Raw genomic sequence first — 24,057 nt, forward strand, 5'->3', positions numbered from 1 at the left:
GGATTACAGGTTCTCACCACCCTGCCCGGCTGCCCTGAGGAGTTTACCCTGAGCACAGCGGAGCATGCTTAGGGTGGTGTCTGTCCCTAGATCAGACAACAGATCATACCAAGGAGGAGTGTCTTTGGGCACTACAGGAGACACAATCTCCACACCTTAGTTGTCCTTGAATAGCTTAGAAGGACACCTGATGATAAAACCCTGCAGGTCTGGGCTAGGAAGGCCCTAAGTCACCTGTGATTAGGGAATGAGGCTGTCCTCCAAGGCCTCCGGCCCACCCCTCAGGAAAGTTCCCTATTAAATAAAAGTCCTGGCCGGGCGTGGTGGCGCACACTTGTCATCCCAGCATTCCGGAGGCTGAGACTGGAGGATCGTAGTTCGCGGACAGCCTCAGCTACTTAGTGAGGCCCTCTGCAACTTAGTGTTTCAAAATAAAGAATAAAAAATAGGGCAGGGGGTGTAGCTCAGAGGTCGAATGCCCCGGGTTCCACCTCCAGACCCGCAAAATAAATAAAATATGATAAAAATAAAAGTCCTATACTCCCACAGGGGCTCTCTTCTCTCTCCCTCTTGAGATGGCCCGCAGTCTCCTTTGTTTTTGTTTTTTGTGGTACTGGGGGTTGAACCCAGGGGCATTCTACCACCAAGCTATATCCTCAGCCCCATTAAAAAAAATTTTTTTTTGAGGTACTGGAGATGGAATCCAGGCACATTCTATCTCCAAGCAACACCCCAAGCCCTATTTTTTATTCTTTATTTTGAAACAGGGTCTCACTAAGTTGCAGAGGGCCTAAGTAGCTGAAGCTAGCCGAGAACCTGCGATCCTCCAGTCTCAGCCTTCCAAGTACTGGGATTACAAGTGTGGGTCACCACGCCCGGCCCAGTCTCCTTTGGTGCAGGCTGAAATTTTTTTTTGGGGGGGGGTCTGGAAATGGAACCCAGAGGCATTCAACCTCCAAGCTACACCCCTTGACCTATTTTTTTATTCTTTATTTTGAAACCGGGTCTCACTGAGTTGCAGAGGACCTCACTAAGTAGCTGAGGCTGTCCGCGAACTGCAATCCTCAGGTCACAGCCTCCTGAATGCTGGGATTACAGGCGTGTGCCATCGTGCCTGGCTCTGAAATTCTATCATATTAGCCAAGGACCCTGCCAATCCTGAGCTCCTGGGTTGAGAAATCAAACTGTCACCTCCAAAAAGGAATCAAATCTTTTTTTTTTTTTCCTTTTTGGTGTTTGGCACTGGAGGTTGAATCCAGGGGCATTCTACCTCCGAGCTACACCCCAGCCCTATTTTTCATCCTTTATTCTGAAACAGTGTCACACTGAATTGTGGAGGGCCTAAGTAGATGAAGCTGTCTGTGAATTGGGATCCTCCTGTCTCAGCCTCCCAAGTACTGGGATTACAAGCGTGTGCCACCATCTTGCTGAATCACTTTTCTTAATGTGGTGGCGCACGCTTGTAATCCCAGCATTTGGGAGGCTGAGACAGGAGGATCACAGTTTGTGGACAGCCTCGGCTACTTATGCCCTTTGCATAAGTGAGACCCTGTTTCAAAATAAAGAATAAAAAAATTAGGGCTGGGGGTGTAGCTTGGAGGTAGAATGCCGCCGTGTTCCATCCCCAGACCGCAAAAAAAAAAAAAAAAAAAAAAAAAAAAGAGCTCCGGTGCCTTATCAGAATTCTGTTTGTGTCTCCGTGGAATCAGTTCTTATTCAGATCCCAGGAAGGCTGGGGACCTGCTCGAGCTGCTGTGTCTATCAGAGGGGCACAGTTCACGTTCGAGTCTTCCCTTAGTTCAGATCCACAGGTGCTGTTAGGTTTTGCGTGGAGAGGCGGGGTAGAGCACGCTAGGAGTCCAGTATGCGTAGTATCAGCTTTTAATGGTGGGTGGTGCAGTCCTCTCGGGGAAGGGGGCTGGCCCAGTCGGGGAAGGGGGCTGGCCCAGTCGTGACCAGCAGGCCCATCCGAGGCCAGAGTGCAAAAGCAGCTTCTTAAAAGGAGTGTCTTGTCCAGCGTGGTGGCGCACGCTTGTAATCCCCGCGCTTGGGAGGCGGAGACAGGAGGATCGCGCAGGTTCGAAGCCAGCCCTGCTGGCTTAGGGGACCCTGTTTCGGGACCCTGTTTCCAAATAAAAAAGTATAAAAAAAATGGGTCTGGGAGTGTAGCCCGGAGGTAGAAGGGCTTCCAGGAACCCCAGTACCACCGAAAAAAGGGGGTGTCTTGGAGGTGGGATAAGCGTGAGAACGCTGCTTCTCTCACCATATCTGCAGTCCGCTGAGTGGACGCTCCACCTCCAGGTCCCCGCCTCCTGCCTTCGCTGTGAATCACGTGGGGAAGGAGGAGGGACCCGACTCATCAGGTGCCAGGTCCCCTTCTATCAGTAAGTGGATAAGAGCATGTTATTGGTTAGCAGGGGATGGAGGAAAGGGGGATGATCGAGGAAGGAAAATGTCAGCTTTAAAGCAAGCCGTCTATTAGCTGCCCGCATTATACTGCCAACTGCAGGGGAATTATCCTCGGGACCTACAGCCAAGATGATAATGATGATAACGATGATAATGATTTGGGTCCTGAGGATGGAACCCAGGTGCATTCTACCTCTGAGCTGCACCCCCAGCCCCATTGTGTTTATTTATTTATTTATTTATTTATTTATTTATTTATTTATTTTGTAGTACTGGGGATGGAACCCAGGGGCATTCTTCCTCCAACTTACACTTTCAGCCCTTTTTTTTTTTTTTTTTTTAGTGGTACTGGGGGTGGAACCCAGGGGCTTTCTACCTCCAGGCTATACTCCCAGACATATTTTATTATTTTTAAATTTTTGGTGGTACTAGTACAGAGGTTTTCTACCTCCGGGCTATACTCCCAGACGTTTTTTATATTTTATTTGGAAACAGGGTCTCTCTAAGTTTCTGAAAGCCTCACTAAGTAGCTGAGGCTGGCTTCGAACCCGTGCGATCCTCCTGTCTCAGCCTCCCAAGTGCGGGGATTACAAGCGTGCGCTACCACACCCGGCTCCCAGCTCTATTTTTTATTCTCTATTTGGAAACAGGGTCTCACTGAGTTGCAAAGGGCCTCACTAGCCAGGCGTGGTGGCGCACGCTTGTAATTCCCGCGCTTGGGAGGCAGAGACAGGAGGATCGCGCAGGTTCGAAGCCAGGCGCATGCGCTGGCTTAAGAGACCCTGTTTCCAAATAAAAAAATACAAAATAGGTGTCTGGGAGTGGAGCCTGGAGGTAGAAGGGCTTCCAGGAACCCCAGTACCACCAAAAAAAAAAAAAAGGGCCTCACTAAGTAGTAGCCGAGGCTGTCCTTGAACCGCCATCCTCCCATCTCAGCCTCCCAAATGCTGGGATTAAAAGGGTGTGCTACCACGTCAGGCTTCCCAGCCTCGTTTTTTATTCTTTATTTTGAAACAGGTCTCACTGAGTTGCAAAGGGCCTAAGTAGCTGAGGCTGGCCAAGAACCGCGATCCTCCCGTCTCAGCCTCCCAAATGCTGGGATTAGAAGCATGCGCCACCACGCCCGGACAGACCTGCGATTTCTGTCTCAGCCTCCCAAGTACTGGGATTACAGTTGTGTGCCACCATGCCCAGCTTGCGTTTATTATTTTTCAAGGAGCCTGTACCTCAGCACTACTCTGCTTTCTGGATGAAGAGGAGCGATTTGGGCAGATGAGGAGAATGATGTGGATGTGGTCTCCTAACCCTCCTGGAGTGCGCACCTCCTGGCTGCCCTGGGAACACTGGAAGCACCTCCCCAGGTGGACTCCTGTCTGGGCATCCTGAGAGATGGATCTCCCTCCCCAGCTCCCCTGGAGACTTACCCAGCACAAATTTTTAGGCACTGAAATAGAAATGAGCAGGATGGGGTAAGATTGGGCTGGACCTGAGGGGAAATTAGGTAAACTCTGGGAAAGGAGGAACCGGCACCTCCCTCAGCTCTGCGTAGAGAACCAGGGCTAGTAGGAGGCTAAGCTTACTCCGCCAACGAGCCTGCGGCTCTTAGGTTATTAACAGGCCAGCCACTATAGACACCCACAGTCCCTGCGGTCTCCCTTAGGCACTGAGGGAGAACAGTGCAGAGGCACTAACCACACTCCAGAGAGAGAGACCCCCAAATACATGACCCGATCGGCGAGGTCCAGACTGAATAAAGCTCCCCCAGGCAGGGGGGCTGTGTTCCACTTTGGAAGTGGCCTGTCCAGTCCCCCTTGCTGAAAAGTAATACCTTTTCTTGTTCTTTCTTTCTCTTTCTCTCTCTCTCTCTCTCTTTTTTTTTTTTTTTGCAGGTTTGGGGATGGAACCCAGAGGCATTTGACCTCCGAGCTACACCCCCTGCCCTATTTTTTATTCTTTATTTTGAAACAGGGTCTCACTAAGTTGCAGAGGGCCTAAGTAGCTGAGGCTGTCTGCAAACCATGATCCTCCGGTCTCAGCCTTCCGAATGCTGGGATTACACGCGTGCGCCACCACGCCCGGCTAAGTAATACCTTTTCATGGCTTCTCTGTAGCGGGCATTGGACTCAGGGACATTCTTTTTCTTTGCAGTACTGGGGATGGATCCCAGGGGCATTGCACTTCTGAGCTACACTCCCAGACCTATTTTTTAGTCTTAATTTTGAAACAGGGTCTCACTGAGTTGCAAAGGGCCTTGCTAAGTAGATGAGGCTGCCCAGGAACCGCGATCCTCTGGTCCTCAGCCTCCTGAATGCTGGGATTACAAGGGTGTACCACCATGCCTGGCAAACCCAAGGAACCCTACCTACTCTTCCTTCTCTCCTCCTCCTCTTTTTCTTGTGATACTCGGGATGGAACCCAGGGGCATTCTACCTCTGGAGCACACCCCTAGACTTTTTATTTCTCTTGTTTGAAAACAAGGTTTCACTAAATTGTTGAGGCATGGCAGCGCACGCTTGTAATCCCCATGGTTGGGAGGCTGAGACAGGAGGATTGCACAGGTTCGAAGCCAGCCTCAGCTACCTAGTAAGGCTCTCAGCAATTTAGTGAGACCCTGTTTCAAAATAAAGAGTAAAAACTAAGTCCAGGGGTGTAGCTCAAAGGTAGGATGCCTCTGGGTTCCATTCCCAGTACAGAAAAAAAGAAAAAAAAAAAAAAGAAAAAAAATTGAAACAGGGTCGCAGGGCACAAATCCCAGTACTTGGAAGCATTCTCTCTCTCCAAACCACACCCACAGCCCTATTTTATTTTGAAACAAAGTCTAAGTTGCAGAGGGCCTTGCTAAGTTTCTGAGACTGACTACTAAGCACAGTTGTTCTGACTCAGACTCCCAAGTACTGGGATTACAAGCGTGAGCCACCATGCAGGCTTGTTTTGTTATTTATTTATTTATTTATTTATTTATTTATTTATTGTACTGGAGATTGAGTCCAGGGGCATTCTACTTCCAAGCTATACCTCCAGCCCTATTTTATTTTTATTTTATTTATTTTTATTTTTTTGGTGGTACTGGGGGTAGAACCCAGAGGCTTTCTACCTCCGGGCTACACTCCCAGACCTACTTTATATTTTATTTGGAAACAGGGTCTCACTAAGTAGCTGAGGCTGGCTTTGAACCTATGCGATCCTCCTGTCTCCGCCTCCCAAGCGCGGGGATTACAAGTGTGTGCCACCATGCCCAGCTTTATTTTTATTTTAAAACAGGGTCTCCCTAGGTTGATGAGAGTCTCACTGTTGGATAAGGGTGTCCTCAAACCTGCAATTCTCCTGCTCAGTTTCCAAAGTTTTGGAATTACAGGCTTGTGCACCACGCCCGGCTCTTTTTTTTTTTTTTTTTAACAAGTCTCCCTAAGTTGCTGAGGCTATCCTTGAGCCTATGATCCTCTTGTCTCAGCCTGCTAAATGCTGGGATTTCAGGCATGCACCACCATGGCCGGCTTCCAGAGTTTTTTAAACATGCCTAATAGCTGGACATGGTGGTGCAACCTAGTGAGACCCTGTTTCAAAATAAAAAATAAGAAACCGGGCGTGGTGGTGCACGCTTGTAATCCCCGCGCTTGGGAGGCTGAGACAGGAGGATCGCGCAGGTTCAAAGCCAGACTCAGCTATTTAGTGCTACGGCATCTCGTGCAAGCCTCGAGAAAGGCTCAGGCGGGGACTTGCAAAGGCTTGAGTCCCTTGTGAGAAAGACTAGCCTCTCTCCCTTCAAAAGAATTATTTTGAAATTATTTGGATTAAAATGTATAATTGGAATTTTATGTACAAGCATCATAACTAAAACAGATGGGCAGCGGCGTGTGGGAGACTCCGTCATCAAGGATCTTTTCCCCAAGGACAAAGTCTGGGCCAACATATAAGACTAAGTTCAGGCTGACGTTATGATATGAAGCAAAACATACTTTCTGTGATTCATTAAATGTCTGGCTCCCTGTCCTGAGGTTGTTAAAGATTTCTTTCTGTCCTTGAAGTTCTCTGCTTGCATGATTGTGGTTTTGTATATCCTGCCAAGAAGGGTAAAAACCGTAACAAGTCCTGAATAAAGTTAGAGAAGCTTGCATCTGGTCTCGTGTGTCAGCGTCTCTCTCGCGACCTCGACTCTCCTCTCACCAGCCACACGAACCCCGGCTCCTGCTAGGGCTGGACCCCAGCAAGTGAGGCTCTCGGCAACTTAGTGAAACCCTGTTTCCAAATAAAATATGAAAATAGGTATGGGAGTATGGCCCGGAGGTAGAAAGCCTCTGGGTTCTACCCCAGTACCACCTAAATAAATAAAATAAAATAAAAATAAAATCGGGCTGGAGGTGTGGCTCAGAGGTAGAACACACCTTGGTTCAGTCCCTAGTAGCACATGCATGTGCGTACACACACACACAGCCTAATGGGGCCAGGATTGGTGGCGCATTCATGTAATCCCGGTCCTGGGCAGGCTGATACAGGACAATCACAGGCTCAGCAGGTTCAAGGTCTGTGTCAGCTATTTAGCAAGACCTTGCTCCTCTGCAATCCCAGTACTCCAGAGGTTGAGGCGGGAGGATCACAGTTGCAAGGTCAGTCGTAGTGATTTAGTGAGGGCTTCAGTAATTGAGCAAGACCCTGTTTAAAAATGAAATAAGAACCCTGGTGTGGTGGCACCTGCTTGTAATCCCAGCATTTGGGAGGCTGAGAAAGGAGGATCTCAGTTCACAGACAGCCTCAGCTACTTAGTGAGGCCCTTTGCAACTAACTCGGCGAGACCCTGTTTCAAAATAAAGAATAAAAAATAGGGCTGGGGGTGTCACTCGAAAGAGAATATTCCTGGGTTTCATCCCTATTACTGCAAAAAATTAAAAAATTAAAAAATAAATAAATAGCATTTGGGAGGCTAAGACAGGAGGATCACAGTTCTTGGACAGCCTCAGCTACTTAATGAGACCACCTGCAACTCAGTGAGACCCTGTTTTAAAATGAAGAATAAATAAATGAAGACTAAAAAAATAGGGCTGGGTGCAGCTTGGACGTAGAATGCCCCTGGGTTCCATCCGCAGTACCGTAAATAAATAAATAAAACAAAAGATAATAACAAATAAGCAAACAAATAAATAGGAGTGGGAGGCCGGGCGTGGTGGCACATGCTTCTAATCCCAGCGTGTGGGAGGTAGAGACCAGCGGATCTTGGTTCTCGTGGCCAGCCGCAGTCACTTAGCGAGGCCCTCTGCAACTCCGTGAGACCCTGGTTCAAAATAAAAAATTAAAGCCGTTTGTAATCCCAGCATTTGAGAGGCTCAGACAGGAGGATCTCAGTTCTCGGCTAGCCTCAGCTATTTAGTGAGGCCCTTTGCAACTCAGTGAAACCCTGTTTCAAAATAAAGAATAAAAAAATCGGGCTGAGGGTGTAGCTCAGAAGTGGATGTCCCTGGGTTCCATCCCCAGTACTGCAAAAAAAAAAAAAAAAAAAAAAAAAAAAAAAAAAAAAAAAAGCATGATGGGAGCTGGAGATGCAGCTCAGTTCTTTGCACCTGCCCGGCACGCGCATGGGCCTGGGTTCCATCCCTGGCACCACAAGGTAAAAACAAAAACAGGTTTAGGAGTTTAGGAGAAGCACAGAACCTATGTTTTAGGGGACCATGAAGATTGACAGAGACAGTAAATATTATAATTACATGATGAACAGTGTATAATTAAAATACTCAAATCTGGTGTGTGACTGGCAAGCCTACAGTATTCATTGAGTAGGTGAATGAATAACCCCTTGGTTGGGACAAGATGGACCCCACTTTACCCCACAGGAAACAAAGGCTCAGGTGGCCACTTGGTCAGCTGGTGAAGCTCGCAAACCCTTGGGGGCACCATGGTGGCCAGCAGAGGCTGAAAGCGGAGGTTCTGACACTGAAGGCCAAGACAGACTCAGCGCTGGCTTCGGGGGGAGGGAGGGCCACTAGTGTTCACGTAATGTGTATATAGACGCAACTCAGCTTAAAGAGACCCAGGGGACCCAAACCCAGACCCCCCGACCAAATGGCGCTCAGAGGAAGAGAACACCTTAAGAGATCAAGTGACTGGGGAAGGCCGCCAAGGGATAAGATCTGAAGAGGGCAGGAGAGCCAGAGGATTTTGAATAAGCAACAGAGATTACTGACTTGCTTTCCACGACTTGCTGGAGCCCCAGGGACTACCCAGCTCTATGGAAAGGCTCTTCACTGCATGGAAATTACTCACAGCTCTGCGATCGCCAGCAGAGGACAGGAACGCAAAGAGTTCTTATCTAGACACGCAAAAATCAGTTCTGTCCAGTGGGAGGGTAATGTAACAGAGCCACTTTAAAATTAAAAGCCCGGCCAGATGCAGTGGAGCCTGCCGGTAATCGCAGTACTTGGGAGATTGAGACAGGAGGAAAGCAGGTTCGAGACCAGCCTCGGCAGTTTTATAGCTAGGCACTTAACTTAGTGAGACCCTGTTTCAAAATTTAAAAAAAAATAAAGTGAAATAGGGCTCGGAGGTAAAATGCCTTTGGGTTCCACTCCCAGTGCCACAATAAATAAGTAAATAAATGTACACACACACACACACACACACACACATACTTTTTTGTGGTACTGAGGATGGAAGCCAGGGGCATTCTGACTCCAAGATACACCCCCAGCCCTACTTTTTATTCTTTTTTTATTTTTTTGGTGGTACCGGGGTTCCTGGAAACCCTTTTACCTCTGGGCTATGCTCCCAGACCTATTTTTTACATTTTTATTTGGAAACAGGGTCTCTTGAGCCAGCGCGGCTGGCTTCGAACCTGTGTGATCCTCGTGTCTCCGCCTCCCAAGTGCAGGGATTACAAGCGTGCACCGCCACACCCGGCTCTTTTTATTCATTTTGAAACAGGGTCTCACTGAATTGCAAAGGGCCTCGCTAAGTAGTAGCTGAGGCTGTCCGCGAACCGCGATTCTCCTGTCTCAGCCTCCCAAATGCTGGGATTACAAGTGTGTGTCACCATGCCCAGCAATAAATAAATTTAAAAATAAAATAAATTAAATTAAAAGCCCAGCCGGGCGTGGTGGCGCACGCTTGTAATCCCAGCATTCGGGAGGCTGAGACCTGGAGGATCGCGGTTCGCAGACAGCCTCAGCTACTTAGTGAGGCCCTCTGCAACTCAGTGAGACCCGGTTTCAAAATAAAGAATAAAAAATAGGGCAGGGGGTGTAGCTCGGAGGTCAAATGCCTCTGGGTTCCATCCCCAGACCCGCAAAAAAAAAAAAAAAAAAAAAAAAAATTAAAAGCCCCAGCCAAATACAGTGGAGCCTGCCTGTACTCCCAACAGTGCAGGAGGGTGAGGCAGGAGGATCACACAGTCAGGATCAGCCTTGACAGTTTAGGGAGGTGAGTCTCAAATAAAAATAAAAAGTGCGGGGCGCAGCTCAGTGGTTGAGTGCCCGGGTTCATTCCTAGTACCGGGGTGTTGGGGGAAAGCTCTAATCTCTCCAATTTCCTGATAATCTTCCTGCAACTGAGTTTCCTCATGCTGAGAAGAGAAACTGAGGAACTGGCCCCAGAACCTGGGCAGGTGACAGCAAGAGTAGGAAAAAAGACTAGAATCGTAACATGTCCCATGGTAGACTGAATCCAGGCCCATTCTACTTGAGTCACAACCCCAGCCCTTTCATTTCATTTATTTATTTATTGTGGGTCTGGGGATGCACCACCAAGCCGGGCTTTCTTTCCGCATTTATTTTATTTTATCTTTTATTTATTTATTTAGTGGGTCTGGGGATGGAACCCAGAGTCATTTGACCTCTAAATTACACCCCCTGCCCTATTTTTAATTCTTTATTTTGAAACAGGGTCTCACTAAGTTGCAGAGGGCCTCACTAAGTAGCTGAGGCTGTCCACGAACTGTGATCCTCTGGTCTCAGCCTCCCGAATGCTGGATCTTTCCTCTTTTAAAAGGTGTTTCTCAAGCCAGGCGTGGTGGCGCATGCTTGTAATCCCCGCGCTTGGGAGGCTGAGACAGGAGGATCGCGCAGGTTCGAAGCCAGCCTCAGCTACTTAGTGAGGCTCTCAGCAACTTAGTGAGACCCTGTTTCCAAATAAAATAAAAAAAAAATGGGTCTGGGAGTATAGCTCAGAGGTAGAAAGCCTCTGGGTTCCATCCCTAGTACCACCAAAAAAAAAAAAAAAAAAAAAAAAAAAGAAAAGAAAAGAAAAGAAAAGGTGTTTCTCAGCAGGGCATGGTGGTGCATGCTTGTAATACCAGTATTTGGGAGGCTGAGACTAGAGGATCATGGTTCGCGAACAGCCTCAGCAACTTAGTAAGCCCTCTTTCCAAATAATAAAATAAAAAGGGCTGAGGTCGTAGCTCAGAGGTAGAACATCCCTGGGTTAAATACCCAGTACCACAAGTAAATAAATACATACATACATACATACATATATAAATGCCATTCCCCCTCCTGCTCCCTCCCCCCATGGAGATTTGAGGCAGAAAAGGTCTCCATTTTCCTCAGAGCCGGCTGAGAATAAACCTGTTTTTTTCCACTGACCTCAGTCTCCTGAGCTTCGTCTGAGCGGTGAGCAGCAGAAGTTTCCATTCTGGTAATAATATCTTCCTCCCGTGGAAAAAGCCAGTTTACATCCACTTGTGCTAGCCGGGTGTTGTGGCACGCACTTGTAGTCCCAGCTTTTGGGAGGCTGAGACCTGAGGATCATGGTTCACGGCCAGCCTCAGCTACTTAGTGAGGCCCTCGGCAACTCAGTGAGACCCTGTTTCAAAATAAAGAATAAAAAATAGGGCAGGGGGTGTAGCTCGGAGGTTGAATGCCTCTGGGTTCTATCCCCAGACACACACACACACACACACACACACACACACACACACACACACAAAACCCCAAAACAAATACATCCATTTGTAAATTCATTTCAACATTTCTTATTCTATATAAATATGTAGTTCTTCTTTGAACTAGTTGTGGCAATTGCCTGCGTCTCTCATTAATTAATGAGCTAAATAAAAATCTTTGATTGCTGAGCGTGGTGTCATAGGCTTGTAATCTCAGTACTAGGGAAGCTGAGACAGGAGGGTTACAGGTTCATGGCCAGTCTCAGCTACTTAATGAGGCCCTCTGCAACTTAGACTCTGTTTCAAAATAAAACAGGGGTGAGGGTGTACCTCAGAGATAGAATGCCCCTGAGTTCAATCCCCAGTACCGCAAAAATAAATAAATAATTAAATAAATAAAAATAAAAAATGACATATGGTTATTTTATGTCTGAATGAGAGGCAATTTTATCATCTTTTGAAATTTACTTTTTAGCCAGGCGTGGTGGTGCACACTTGTAATACCAGCATTTGGGATGCTGAGACCAGAGGATTATGGTTCGCGGACAGCCTCAGCTACTTAGTGAGGCCCTTGGCAACTTAGTGAGATCCTATTTCAAAATAAAGAATAAAAAATAGGGCTGGGGATGTAGTTCAGAGGTCAAATGCCCCTGGGTTCCATCCCCACACCTGAAGAAAAAAATGTCTTTTTTAACTGAGCATGGTGGCATACACCTGTAATCTCAGCACTTGGAAGGCTGAGACAGGAGAATTGCAGGTTCTAGGCCAGCTCCAGCAACTTAGTGAAGCCCTGTTTCAAAATAAAAAATAATACTAGGCATGGTGGCATATGTTTCTAATTCCAGTACTTGAGAGGCTGAGACCATAAGATTGCAGGTTTGAAAGCCTCAGCTATTTGGTGAGATCCTGTTTCAAAATAAAAAATAAAGCGGGGCGTGGTGGCGCACGCTCGTAATCCCCGAGCTTGGGAGGTGGAGACAGGAGGATCACACCAGTTTGAAGCCAACCGCGCTGGCATAGGAGACCCTGTTTCCAAATAAAAAGTATAAAAATGGGTCTGGGAGTGCAGCCCGGAGGTAGAAGGGTTTCCAGGAACCCCAGTACCAAATAAAATTAAATAAAAAATAAAATAAAATGGAGCTGGGGTTGTAGCTCAGAGGTAGAAGTCCCCTGGGTTCAATTCCCAGAACTACACACACACAAATAACAATAATAATAATAATAAAAAAGGCAGGGCTGGGAGTGCAGCTCAGAGGTAGAATGCCTCTAGGTTCAATTCCTAGTAACATACACACACACACACACACACACACACACACTGTATTTTTTAAAACAAAAATAAGAGCTGGGCGTGGTGGTACATGCTTGTAATCCCAGTATTTGGGAGGTTGAGACAGGAGGATAGCAGGTTCACAGCTAGCCTCAACTACTTAGTGAGGCCCTCCTCAACTTTCTGAGACCCTATTTCAAAATAAAGAATAAAATAGGGCTGGGGGCTCAGAGGTAGAATGCTTCTGGGTTCAATTTTCCAGACCACACACAAAAAAAGTAAGTAGAAGTCAGTCAAAGGGAGGTAGGTGCAAAGGCCCTGGTGTAGAAAGAAGCTACTAGTGAAATGGAGAAAGGGCCAGCAAGGAGCCAGGAGGCCTGATGGATGTTCCTGGGTGCAACTCCAAGTCCCTAAACGCCTCAAACTATGGAAAGTCAATAGGGTTTTATTTTTGTTTGTTTGGGTTTTTTTGTACTGGGGCATTCTACCTCTAAGATATAACATCAGCCCTATTTTCTTTATTTTTATTTTGAAACAGGGTCTTGCTAGATTGATGAGAGTCTCACTACTTGCTGGGGCTGGTCTTGAACCTGTGATCCGTCTGTCTCAGCCTCCCAAGTATTGTGATTACAGGCATGGGTCACCACAGCCATCACTGAGTTTTTTAAATCAGGAAAACATCGTGGTCTGATTTTTAGCTTAGATCTGTCTGGGGGTGGGAGTGGGTTTAGCAGGGCAGGAGTGTGACAAGGTTGCTGGCAGCCATCAGAAGATGGCAGAGGGGTCTGGAACAATTCTCTCTGATGATGTGTCTGGGGGCTGGTGCTGGGATTCAGCAGGGAGGTGATCGTGGCTGGACTTGGTGGCTGGGGAGTGAGGTGGTGGCAGTTTCTGCTGATCAGCAAATGAGTGGGGCAGGGTGCGAGGGGAGAAGCCTAAGAGGGGCCTGGTCATCTGATTTCATTCACAGGCTATATTCAAGCAGGCAGCGGCTGCTCTGGCCTGGGAGACGGGGAGCTCAGCAGTCTCCATCTTCATGATGCCCAGGTGCAGGAGAAAGCCAGGGGAGAGGGCATCTGGGTAGGGACCACAAAGGTTAGTGGGTTAGTGGTTCGAGGGCGCCCTCTGCTGCATGACCTTGGAAGTCACTGATTTCCAGATGTAGTGGGTACTACAAAATGGATCAATAAACCGCACTGGTGGCACAAGGCTTGTAATCCCAGTACTTGAGAGACTGAGACTGGAGAATCGCAGGTTTGAGGACAGCCTCACAAGTAAGTAGTGAGACTCTTGTCAGCCTAGCAGCAAGACCCTGTTTCCAAATAAAAAATAAAAATAGGGCCGGAGGTGTAGATTGGAGGTTGAATGCCCCGCTGAGTTCACACACACACACACACATACACACACACACACACACACACACACACACACACACACACACACACATCAATAAGCCAGGCACTGTGGCGCATGTATGTAATCCCAGGACTTGGGAGGTTGAGACAGGAGGATGGCTGGTTCAAGGACAGCTTCAGCAAGTAGTGAGACTCTCACCAACCTAGCAAGATCCCTGTTTCAAAAGAGCTAGCCGGGTGTGGCGGCGCACACTTGTAATCTCAGCGTTTGGGAGGCTGGGACAGGAGGATCGCGGTTCGCGGTTCGCGGCCAGCCTCAGCTACTTAGGCCTGTTTCAAAATAAAGAATAAAAAATTGAGCCGGAGGTGCAGCTCGTAGGCAGAATACTCCTAGGGATCGATAGGCCGTCGGGTGGAAAGCCCAGGCCCAGAACCAACACTGACAGGGTGGGACGGAGGCCCGAAGATGACCGGTGAGTGTAGCCAGGTAGGGCAGGGCCTTGGACGGCAGCCTCAGGAGTTAATGCTTAATTCCGAGGGGCTTAACACCAGGGGCTAAGGGAAGTATGGAGATGAGGTTTATTTCTCAGGTCTGGGGAGTTGGCGAGCCCCTGAGACCCTCGGAATGGAGCGCGATGGTACGGCTCGGCCCTGGAATGGCCGCGATAGGTCAGGAGGGAGGCGTGCCCGAAACCAAGAGGCAATTAAGTCAATTTGTTATCGCGGCACGGCTACCTGCCTGGGAGCTGGCAAGCCAGGATTTCAGTCTTTCCCTTTAACTTAGAGCTCGCGAAAACGGGGTAACTAGTTCCCTTCACTGCATCAACAAGCCCACCGTGTGGCTACTCAATCCCAGCGGTGGCCGCGGCGCAGCGCAGCCATTTTTCTCCATCCTCACTAGGTTTGGCTGCCGCCGAACGCCGTAGCCGGGCGCACAGCCGCGGCCTCACCCGGCGTTTCCGCGGCTTTTCACTAAGTTTGAACCCAAACCCTCGCCGTCGGGCTCGGATCTGGTTCGCCGAAGCGGACGTCCATCTCGGGTGGAATCCTAGGCGTGGGAAAGCGTGCGTGAGAACCGCCCCCGACCTGACGTCCGCCGCGGGCGCGCGCCCGCACGCCGGAAGGGGCGGGGCCAGGCGGAGCTTTATAAGGCGTGCGCCGCGGTCTCGCGGGCCTCTACCGGCGGGATTTGACGGCGCCATGGTGAGTGTCTCTAGTGCTAGGGTCTGGCGTGAGTGAATCCGCAGCGCATCGTCGCCATCTCGGCTTGGCGGGCGCCGGGATCCTACTCTAGCAGCACGGGGGACCCAGTGGGGAATGGAGGCAGGCCTATTTTCCGGAAACTCGCGAGGCCTGGGGAAGGTAGTGCAGACGTGTCGCCTTGGGCCTGCGAGTGTGCCCGAGAGGCCTGTGCGCGCGCCACGCCTTGAGCATGGGCCTTTTCTGGTCTCTGCCTCACCCGTTTTAGCGTAGGCCACGATTAGGCCGCATGCCTGCCCCCGAAAGCCTTACGGGATGTGGATGCCATCTTTACTAAATTGGGAAATACACAGATAAAAGGGGAGACTCTGGTAAGGGTGGTTGAAGCCGCAGTTTGAAGTGACTTGGTGCAACTATTAATGGTCTTTGTCTACGAGCCACAGATGATGAACTTATTGACGGGCGGACAGAGATTTTGTGCTGATTGTCATGTTCTGATTTGGCTCGGCGTTCCACTGGCCTGTGTACCAGTCTGGCTCCTGTCCAGGGAGCTGTAGCTTCTTACTGTACGACCACTGGCCACCTAGCCATTGTCCTGTAACGTCCCTTGTGTGGTAGGAGTCTTTTAAAACAACCCGTTTCTCCATTTTTTAAGTGCCAGAGTTTTATCGTCGTCTGGCAATTGGCAAAATGAGGGTAATGCAAATCGGTATTTAAACTTGTGTTGAGTAGTGCTTTTTTGTGGTAGTGGAAGTCTAGCTGGGTGATGAGACACGGCTTGCTGAGCCTGTCTTTCAGCCTGCAATCCTGCCGACTCAGCCTCCCGAGTCCTGGGATTAGAGGTGTGCACCACCATACCAAATTTGAGCACTGCTTTCTAATGGGTGATCTCAAAACGAGCTTAAGCTGGGCCTGGTGGTGCTTGGGAAGCTGAGACTACTATTGCAAGGTGGTCGGTCTCTGCAGCTTGGACACTCAATAAAATAAGGGGAGGACTGTGGGCGTCGCCTGCAGTTAAATACCTAGTACAAAAAGACAGCCAGTACTGTTAATAGGGGTTTCGTGGATGTATGGCTAGGATCTGGTATGAGCACCTTGGCAGGCAGAAAAGTGAGAGCTTCGTCTTGGTTTGGATGCTAATGCAGCTTTTCCTTACAGTCGCACAGGAAGTTCTCTGCTCCCAGACATGGGTCCTTGGGCTTCTTGCCCCGGAAGCGCAGCAGCCGGCATCGTGGGAAGGTGAAGAGCTTCCCTAAGGATGACCCCTCCAAACCGGTACACCTCACAGCCTTTCTGGGCTACAAGGCTGGCATGACCCACATCGTGCGGGAAGTCGACAGGCCAGGATCCAGTACGTGCACGCTCAGTTGTCCCAAACAGGGGCAGTGTTAAATGTGGAAGTGGTGTTCAAGGCCAGCTGTGGAGACAGGAAACCTGGTGCAGATTTTCTAAGAACCCATAATGTAGTGTGTTAGCTTGGGTGATTTGAGCTAAGGCTGGAGTAGAAACTGCATTGAAATGTGGCTGAGTAGGTCACAGCACCAGCTGGTCAACTGATAGGTTATTCAGATCTCCAGCCAGACTTAGGGCTATTTCTAGGACTCTTGTCGAGATAAATGTGTTGGTCTTTAGAGGTTCTGATAGGTGTCTGAAGAGAACTGAAGCCAGAGAGGTAGCAGTGAGGACAGTCCTGGGAGTCAGCCTGCTGGTGTGGGCTCCAGGTCTGCCGGGTCCCTGTGCCCCCAAGCAGGTGGACCTCTTGGCTTCTGCGGGTTCTGACAATTGACTACAAAATGGCACTGCCCTCTGGTGGGTTGTTAGCCCGCTCAGGTTTGATGATCTGCTATTTTCACAGAGGTAAACAAGAAGGAAGTAGTGGAGGCCGTGACCATCGTGGAAACGCCGCCCATGGTGGTCGTGGGCATTGTGGGCTATGTGGAAACCCCCCGAGGCCTCCGGACCTTCAAGACCATCTTCGCCGAGCACATCAGTGACGAGTGCAAGAGGCGCTTCTATAAGAACTGGTGAGGGGCAGCTCGCGGTCCTAGGGGCTGGAGGGCTGGAAGCACCCTGCGCAGGCCGCAGCTGTGCGGGCTGCTGTCCTTGGGGTTGGTTGCCATAGGACAGTATCTGGAGACACCTTGTGGCCTCTGGTTTCTGCTGAGTCCTCACTCAGTCTAAGCCTAATAGGTTGCCTGAGACCCCAATATCTGGGAAGTATTGAGTTCGCCCAGAAATTGGAGGACCAGAATGATTTCACCCTGATAGGGCCTCTCTGGCCCCGGCTGCGCTCTCCTTCCCTCCGTTGCTGAGAGTGGCATCTCCAAGTTAGAGAAAGGGAGCTGCTTAGTACCCTGGAGCGAGAGGGGGCTTTGGATGTTTGTGCCTCGACAGTAACCTTGTGGACCTCTGCTCAGCTCCGCTCGGCTCTGCCCGATGAGCTCATCTAGGCTCCGCTTGCCGGTGGAAAAGGCTCCTTAGAAGCCGGCAATGAGCCCCATCCCTATGCGGTGCCACTGCCTTCCGCTCCCCCTCCAAGGGGTGATGAAGGCTGCACCCGGCCCTCCCCAACTCTGCTCTGCTCCTGAAGGCATAAGTCTAAGAAGAAGGCCTTCACCAAGTACTGCAAGAAGTGGCAGGACGACATGGGCAAGAAGCAGCTGGAGAAGGACTTCAGCAGCATGAAGAAGTACTGCCAGGTCATCCGCATCATCGCCCACACCCAGGTGAGCGCCCGAGCCCGCTCTGGGAGGCTGCCCCCCCTCCGGAGCCGGGGCCTGGTGCTGAGGGTTGAGTCCAGGGCTCTGCAGACTAGCCAAGCAGGGAAGCGGTGAGGCCTTTCCAGAAGAGTACGGCGCCTAGTGGGTCCTTTATTGATAAGGACAGCCCACTTGGAATTCTGTGCCAAGCTTGAGGATTTGTGGCGATTAAAACTCCTTCACTTCAGGTTCCACAACTTGGAGAGGAGACTACACAGTTGTAGTTGTTGAAGTTGCTTTCAGGCTTGAGCTCTTTGAGGGCTCCCTGCCAGTGTGGGCCTCTCCCTTGCCAGCAGAGGGCGCTTGCAGTTGATTGGCCTCCACTGCTGTTGTGAAACAACTGGCTGCTGCCAGTTTGAACTGAACTTGATCAGAGCAAAGGGAGCCCTTTTTGTCTTGGTTAGGACGGGTTTCTTTTGTTTGCTGTCCTGGGGTCTTAGTAAGGGGCTGCTGTGTCTGCACAGGTTATAGCACATTCATTCAGGGTATACCCGGATGAATATTCCTGAATGGGAAATACTCCTGAATGCATTTTTTTGGTACTAGGGATTGGACCCAAGGGCTTCTTACCTCCAAACTGCACTCCAAGAGCACCTTTTTAAATTTTGAAACTGTGTGGCTGAGGCTGGCCTTGAAGGAACCCGTGTGTCCCCATACTCAGCCGTAATGCATTTTTCTGATCCTTAGAGCTTATGTATGGATTTTAAAAGTTTCCCTAATAGCTGAGGCTGGCTTTCCTGTCTCAGCCTCCCAAGTACTAGTGTTACGTACATGTACCACCATTCCCAGCTAAGGTTTCTTTGGAAAGATTGAATTTAGAGGCATTCTGCCTCCAGGATATGTCCCCTGTCTTGGTTTTATTTTCAAGTGGTCTCACTGTTGGGCCTCAGTACTTGCGAAGGCTGTTATTGATCCTGCATACCTTCTGACTCAGCTTCCCGAGTCCTGGGATCACAAGCGAGCAACATGCTTTAAAAGTGGGCTTTTAGTAAGGCCAGGCATGGTGGCACACTTGGGAGTTTGAGGCAGGAGGATCACACAGGTTTGAAGCCAGCCTCAGCTACTTAGGTTCTCAGCAACTTAGTGAGACCCTGTTTCCAAATAATATAGAAAATAGGTCTGGGAATTTATAGCCTGGAGGTAGAAAGCCTCTGGGTTCCACCCCCAGTACCACACAAAAAGAAAAGGCTTTTAGTAGAGTCACGGTAGATGACACTACTCCAGAGGACGAACTTCACTCTTGGGAGCTTGGAGCACTGGGCCTGAACTAAGCTGTCCGTTCCTCCTAGATGCGCCTGCTTCCTCTCCGTCAGAAGAAGGCCCACCTGATGGAGATCCAGGTGAATGGGGGTACCGTGGCCGAGAAATTGGACTGGGCCCGGGAGAGGCTGGAGCAGCAGGTTCCTGTGAACCAGGTGTTTGGGCAGGATGAGATGATCGACGTCATCGGGGTGACCAAGGGCAAAGGCTACAAAGGTGAGCTTTGCAGTGATTCGTGTCCGTGATTATCCTGGGGTGGGCTGGGACAGCATCTAGGCCAGACTGCATCCATCCCTTGCCCTCGTTGAGGGACAGGCACCTAGTGGTCAGCTGTGGCCTGCTTGAAAAGCTGGAGTGGTGGCCCAGGCCTGTAGTCCCAGCTGTTGGGAGGCATAGGAGGGTTACAGGCTTGAAGCCAGCCTCAGCAACTAGATTAAGTATGAGGTTCACGTCAATTTAGCAAGGCCCAGTTTCATGAGGTAGAATGTCCCTGGGCACAGTCACCAGCACCACACAGTGGAGCAGTCTTGGAAGTAACTTAGCAGCCCTTGTTGCGCAGATGTGCCGGCCACTGGGCAGTGAGCTGGTCTAGTGCTCTTTGTGAGCAGCACCACAGCCGAGTTCCAGGGGGCATTGGCAACAGGGAGGGCTGGCGGATGGGGCAGCACCCTGATGAGTGCCATGTGTTCTCAGGGGTGACCAGTCGCTGGCATACCAAGAAGCTTCCACGCAAGACCCATCGAGGGCTGCGCAAGGTTGCCTGTATTGGAGCGTGGCATCCTGCCCGTGTGGCTTTCTCTGTGGCCAGGGCTGGGCAGAAAGGCTACCATCACCGCACGGAGATCAACAAAAAGGTACAGGTTTCAGGGTAGCTCCCTAGGTGGGAATGGACCACTGGGGGAGTGGCTCAGGCCCTGTCACTCACTTAGCTACTGAGGTCTCACTGGCCAGTTCTGATTGTAGGGTGCCATCCTCAAAGATGGTTCTGGAAACCTTAAGCTCTGTATGGGCTCTGCCTGCTTCTGGGGATGGTTAGGGGGCACCGGTGCTGAGGTATAGCCTTGGTCCTCACTAAAGGATTGCTCCACCCTGGGCTGCAACTTCAGCCCTATCCAGGAGCCATTGGATTAGAGCCAGCCACCCGACCCCGCCTTTCCAGCTGAGCCTGGAGTACTCCATCACTAAGCCCCAAGCTGTAGCATCTGCCTAGAGTCCTGTGCAGGCCCGAGGCTGGGACCTGGGGCTTGCTGTCTTGCCTCTGCCCCGTCTATGGGGCGCAGGCCCCCAGGCCTCACCTGCCTCCCCAGGGGCAGGTCCTCATCAGCGCCTTCCCTGTTCAGATCTACAAGATCGGGCAGGGCTACCTCATCAAGGACGGCAAGCTGATCAAGAACAACGCCTCCACCGACTACGACCTGTCTGACAAAAGCATCAACCCCCTGGTGAGCGCCGGCAGCCCGCCCAACCCAGGCTCCCTGGTCCCGCAGGGCCCTCCAGGCCCCTTGGGGCTGAGTGGCTCCATTAACCGGCCTTGGCATGGCTGTGTGCCATGTATGTGGTTGGGGTGGCCCTGGCCAGCTGTCCTGTGATGAGACCCTGGAATATGCGCTGGGCACAGCGCCCGAGTGAGACTGCGGAACTATTCCCTGTTGCCTTCCTTCTGAGGACAGACAGCCTGCCGAGCTCGGGGCTGGGGTCTGGAAGTCACCTAGGCTGGCTGCCCTTCCTAACATGGCTGTCTTGCCTCCTGTTTCTCCTAGGGTGGCTTTGTCCACTACGGTGAAGTGACCAACGACTTCGTCATGCTGAAGGGCTGTGTGGTGGGAACCAAGAAGCGGGTCCTCACCCTCCGCAAGGTGAGGCTGGGTGGGAGGGGCTCAGGCTGGCAGGTGGTGCTGTGGGGAGTGACAGCCCCAGCTGAGATGCCCAGGAAAGCCGGGGTCTCCATAACTCCTCCTCCTGGCCCGCAGTCCTTGCTGGTACAGACCAAGCGCCGCGCTCTGGAGAAGATCGACCTGAAGTTCATCGACACCACCTCCAAGTTTGGCCATGGTCGCTTCCAGACCATGGAGGAGAAGAAAGTGTTCATGGTGAGCCCCCTCTCGTCCCCTTCCTCCGGTGGGAGGCCTGCTTTTGTGCATCTCTAACCTTGCCTACTGTGTCCACAGGGACCACTCAAAAAAGACCGGATTGCCAAGGAAGAAGGAGCCTGATACCAGGAAGACATTGTGCAGCTGGTGGGATCTCAATAAAATTTTTTCCAGTGATGTGTCTGCCTGGTTGCTTTCAGAGGAGAGCCAGGCAGATGGACTGTGTGCCAACAGTGCCATGAGGGCTTCATTGCCCCAGTGCCTGGAGCAGAGAAGGGTGTGTGCCCGGGGTTTCCCTGGAGTGCTGGGAGCCAGTGTGGGAGAGGGCAGGTGCTTTGTGCAGTGTTTGACACAGGGCGAGGCGGCCGGGCTCAGCTGTACAGAGTCTGTTTGCACAGCTTGTGCGACGCCAGAGCTGTGGAGAGGACCTGATGTTCCCTGGTTCCTTTGCTGACTGGCACAGGCACGCCGACCCTGGGCCTCGGAGTGTACAGTACAACTTAATCCATGCAGGGTGGCTTCCAGTTAGGGCTTGTTTAGGTTCTTTTGTAACTACACCAAGGTCTGGAACCATGCACCTGGAAATACAGAACATTCTGGAGTTGAGAAAGGGAGGTTGAAGTTGTATAGGACCTTCAAAAAGTGTCCTTTTGTTCTGAAGTCTGGAGCAGACCCTGATGGAGCTGGATGCTGCTTCTTGCAGGACTACCCACCAGAGAAGCCCACTTAGGGGTACCTCTTGTGCTGGGGATGGAACCCAGGGGCATTCCAGCCTCTGAGCTACACCCAGTTTTGCAATGGTCTAATGAGGCTGGTCACAAACCTGTATTCTGTCTCAAGTACTGGAATTATAGGTGTGTACCTCCATGCTTGGCTAAGGACTCCTTGATACTATGTGGTCTTAGGGGGTGAAAGCTGGGTGTGGACAGTCCACAGGTGTGCTGAGGCCAAGAATCCTGGACTTTGATTCTTGTAGTGGGTGAGGCCTGGGAGCATTTCAGGGTCCTGAGGGTGTGTCTCAGTTACGGGTGGGGGCAAGGCTGTAGGCCAGGAATGTGATGGTGCAAACTTTTTTTTGTGGTACTGGGAATGGAACCCAGGGGTATTCTGTCTGAGTGCAGCCCAGCCCCATTTTTTATTTTGAGACAGTCTCACCAAGTTGCAAAGGGCCTCACTAAGTAGCTGAGGCTGGCTTTGAACCTGTGTGATCATCCTGTCTCGGCCTCCCAAGCGTGGGGATGACAAGTGGGCATCACTATTCCTGGCTGGTGTACACCTTTAATAGGCAAAAAGGTCACAGATACAGTTATCTCAGCAATGTAATCCCCTGGTGAGTCAGGTTTGAGGCCAACCTCAGCCAATTGCAAGGCCTGGTTTAATAGGTACGGTTATCTGGTAGAACACCCCTGGCTTAAGTCCTGCACCACAAAAATTCACGTTTTATCCCAGTTGGGTCTGTTCTTGGCAGGAGCTGCACTTCTGCTCCAAAGCCGCCAGGGGGTGGTGGTGTGTGGCCCCTTGTGGGTCAGCCTTCTGTTTATGGCCCCAAGGCTGCCAGGGCCTGGGTTCTGCTTCTGAGGCTCTGGTCAGTTTCCCCTGGGCTTCCTGTCCCCGTGGCTGCAGCCTGGCCTGGGGCCTTGTTGCACATTCAGTCCATGGGGGATGCTTTGCTGGTCTCCCTGTGCATGGTTCAGTTCCCAGGATGGCTGAGAACACAGGCCCCTAGGGCAGTGTCCAGGCCGAGGGCACAGTGTCCAGTACCCCAGATGCACATGCAGGCCTCAGGCTGTGCACCAGGTCTCACAGCTGTTGCAGGGACAGCCTCTTGTGCTGGGGATTGGACGCAGGGACATTGTACTAAGCTATACTGTTTTGTTTTTTGACTTAAAGCAGGATCTTAGTTGTAGAGAACCTTACTAAGTTGCTGGGGCAGTTTTAGAACTTGAAGAAATCTTCCTGTTTAGGATTACAAGGGTATGCCACGCCCAGCTGATAAGGTGGTTTTCAAAACTGGTACTGAGACCCTGGGATACAGTCCTGAGGCCTCTGAAACAAAGGTGTAAAGGATTTAGTCAGGCGGGCTCTATGAGGACAACTCCCCAGGCCGAGTAGAAGGCTGGGGCTCTGGGGGATAGACCCTCTGCTCTGAGGGAGGACCCCGCGCAGGCTTGGCCTTCCTTGTTCATCGCAGGGTCCCCTGGCCTGCCCAGGCCTGGCACGAGGGAGGGTGGGCCCGGTGCCTGGGGCACAGGCCTGTGCCCCTGCATGTCTGTCTCCCGCAGTGGTGGGGGCTTCCTGTCACACTCTCCTCCCACCAACCCCCACCCCACACCCGCCTCGCTGGAATCCTGCGGTGACAGAACAAGGCGCTTCATTCTAACCTCCTGAAAATCAGAAAAAGAAAATACTTGCTGGGAATTTCTGAGCAAGTGGGAACAGGGAGGTGGTGGCAGGAGCCACCATTGCCTTAAAAGGCGCGGCAGAGCCCTGTCTGCGGAGCTCACCTGGGCATGCCCAGGGGCAGAGCTGTGGCCAGTTGGCTGCCACCTTGTGGACTCTCAAGTGCTCTCAGCCCCGGGTCCTGTAGGCAGCCTTGCAGGGGTGAGCCAGGACCCTGCTGTGCCCTCTGCCCCCTCCCCTGGGCTGCTGGGCCCACCTCCTGCCATTGCAGCAGCCCAGGGGCCAGCCTGGCACTTGGGCGCCCGCCGCACCAGCTCTCAGGAAGCCAGGTAGCTTTTTCTTTCAGCGGCCCAGGAGCCCAGGCTAGACCACTGAGGGGAGGGGATCAACTCAAACATCCTGGGAGGCAGAAAAATTAAACCCCAGGTCTCCTCTGGAGTGGAGAAAGGAA

At 51.0% G+C, this 24,057-nt stretch overlaps 1 protein-coding gene across 1 annotated transcript; it reads left to right on the forward strand.

Moving 5' to 3' along the window:
* The first annotated feature begins 15,092 nt into the window (after positions 1-15,092).
* On the forward strand, positions 15,093-21,383 carry RPL3 (ribosomal protein L3). Its single transcript, XM_080705483.1, has 10 exons — positions 15,093-15,100; positions 16,256-16,448; positions 16,953-17,121; positions 17,688-17,823; positions 19,146-19,332; positions 19,810-19,970; positions 20,457-20,558; positions 20,877-20,972; positions 21,087-21,206; positions 21,285-21,383. The coding sequence occupies exons 1-10, from the start codon at positions 15,098-15,100 to the stop codon at positions 21,327-21,329; spliced, it is 1,212 nt and encodes a 403-aa protein (XP_080561609.1). The 5' UTR covers positions 15,093-15,097; the 3' UTR covers positions 21,330-21,383.
* The last annotated feature ends 2,674 nt before the right edge of the window (positions 21,384-24,057 follow it).

The sequence above is a fragment of the Muscardinus avellanarius genome, assembly GCF_963383645.1.
Source record: "Muscardinus avellanarius genome assembly, chromosome: 11".
In the NCBI taxonomy this organism is placed as follows: domain Eukaryota; kingdom Metazoa; phylum Chordata; class Mammalia; order Rodentia; family Gliridae; genus Muscardinus; species Muscardinus avellanarius.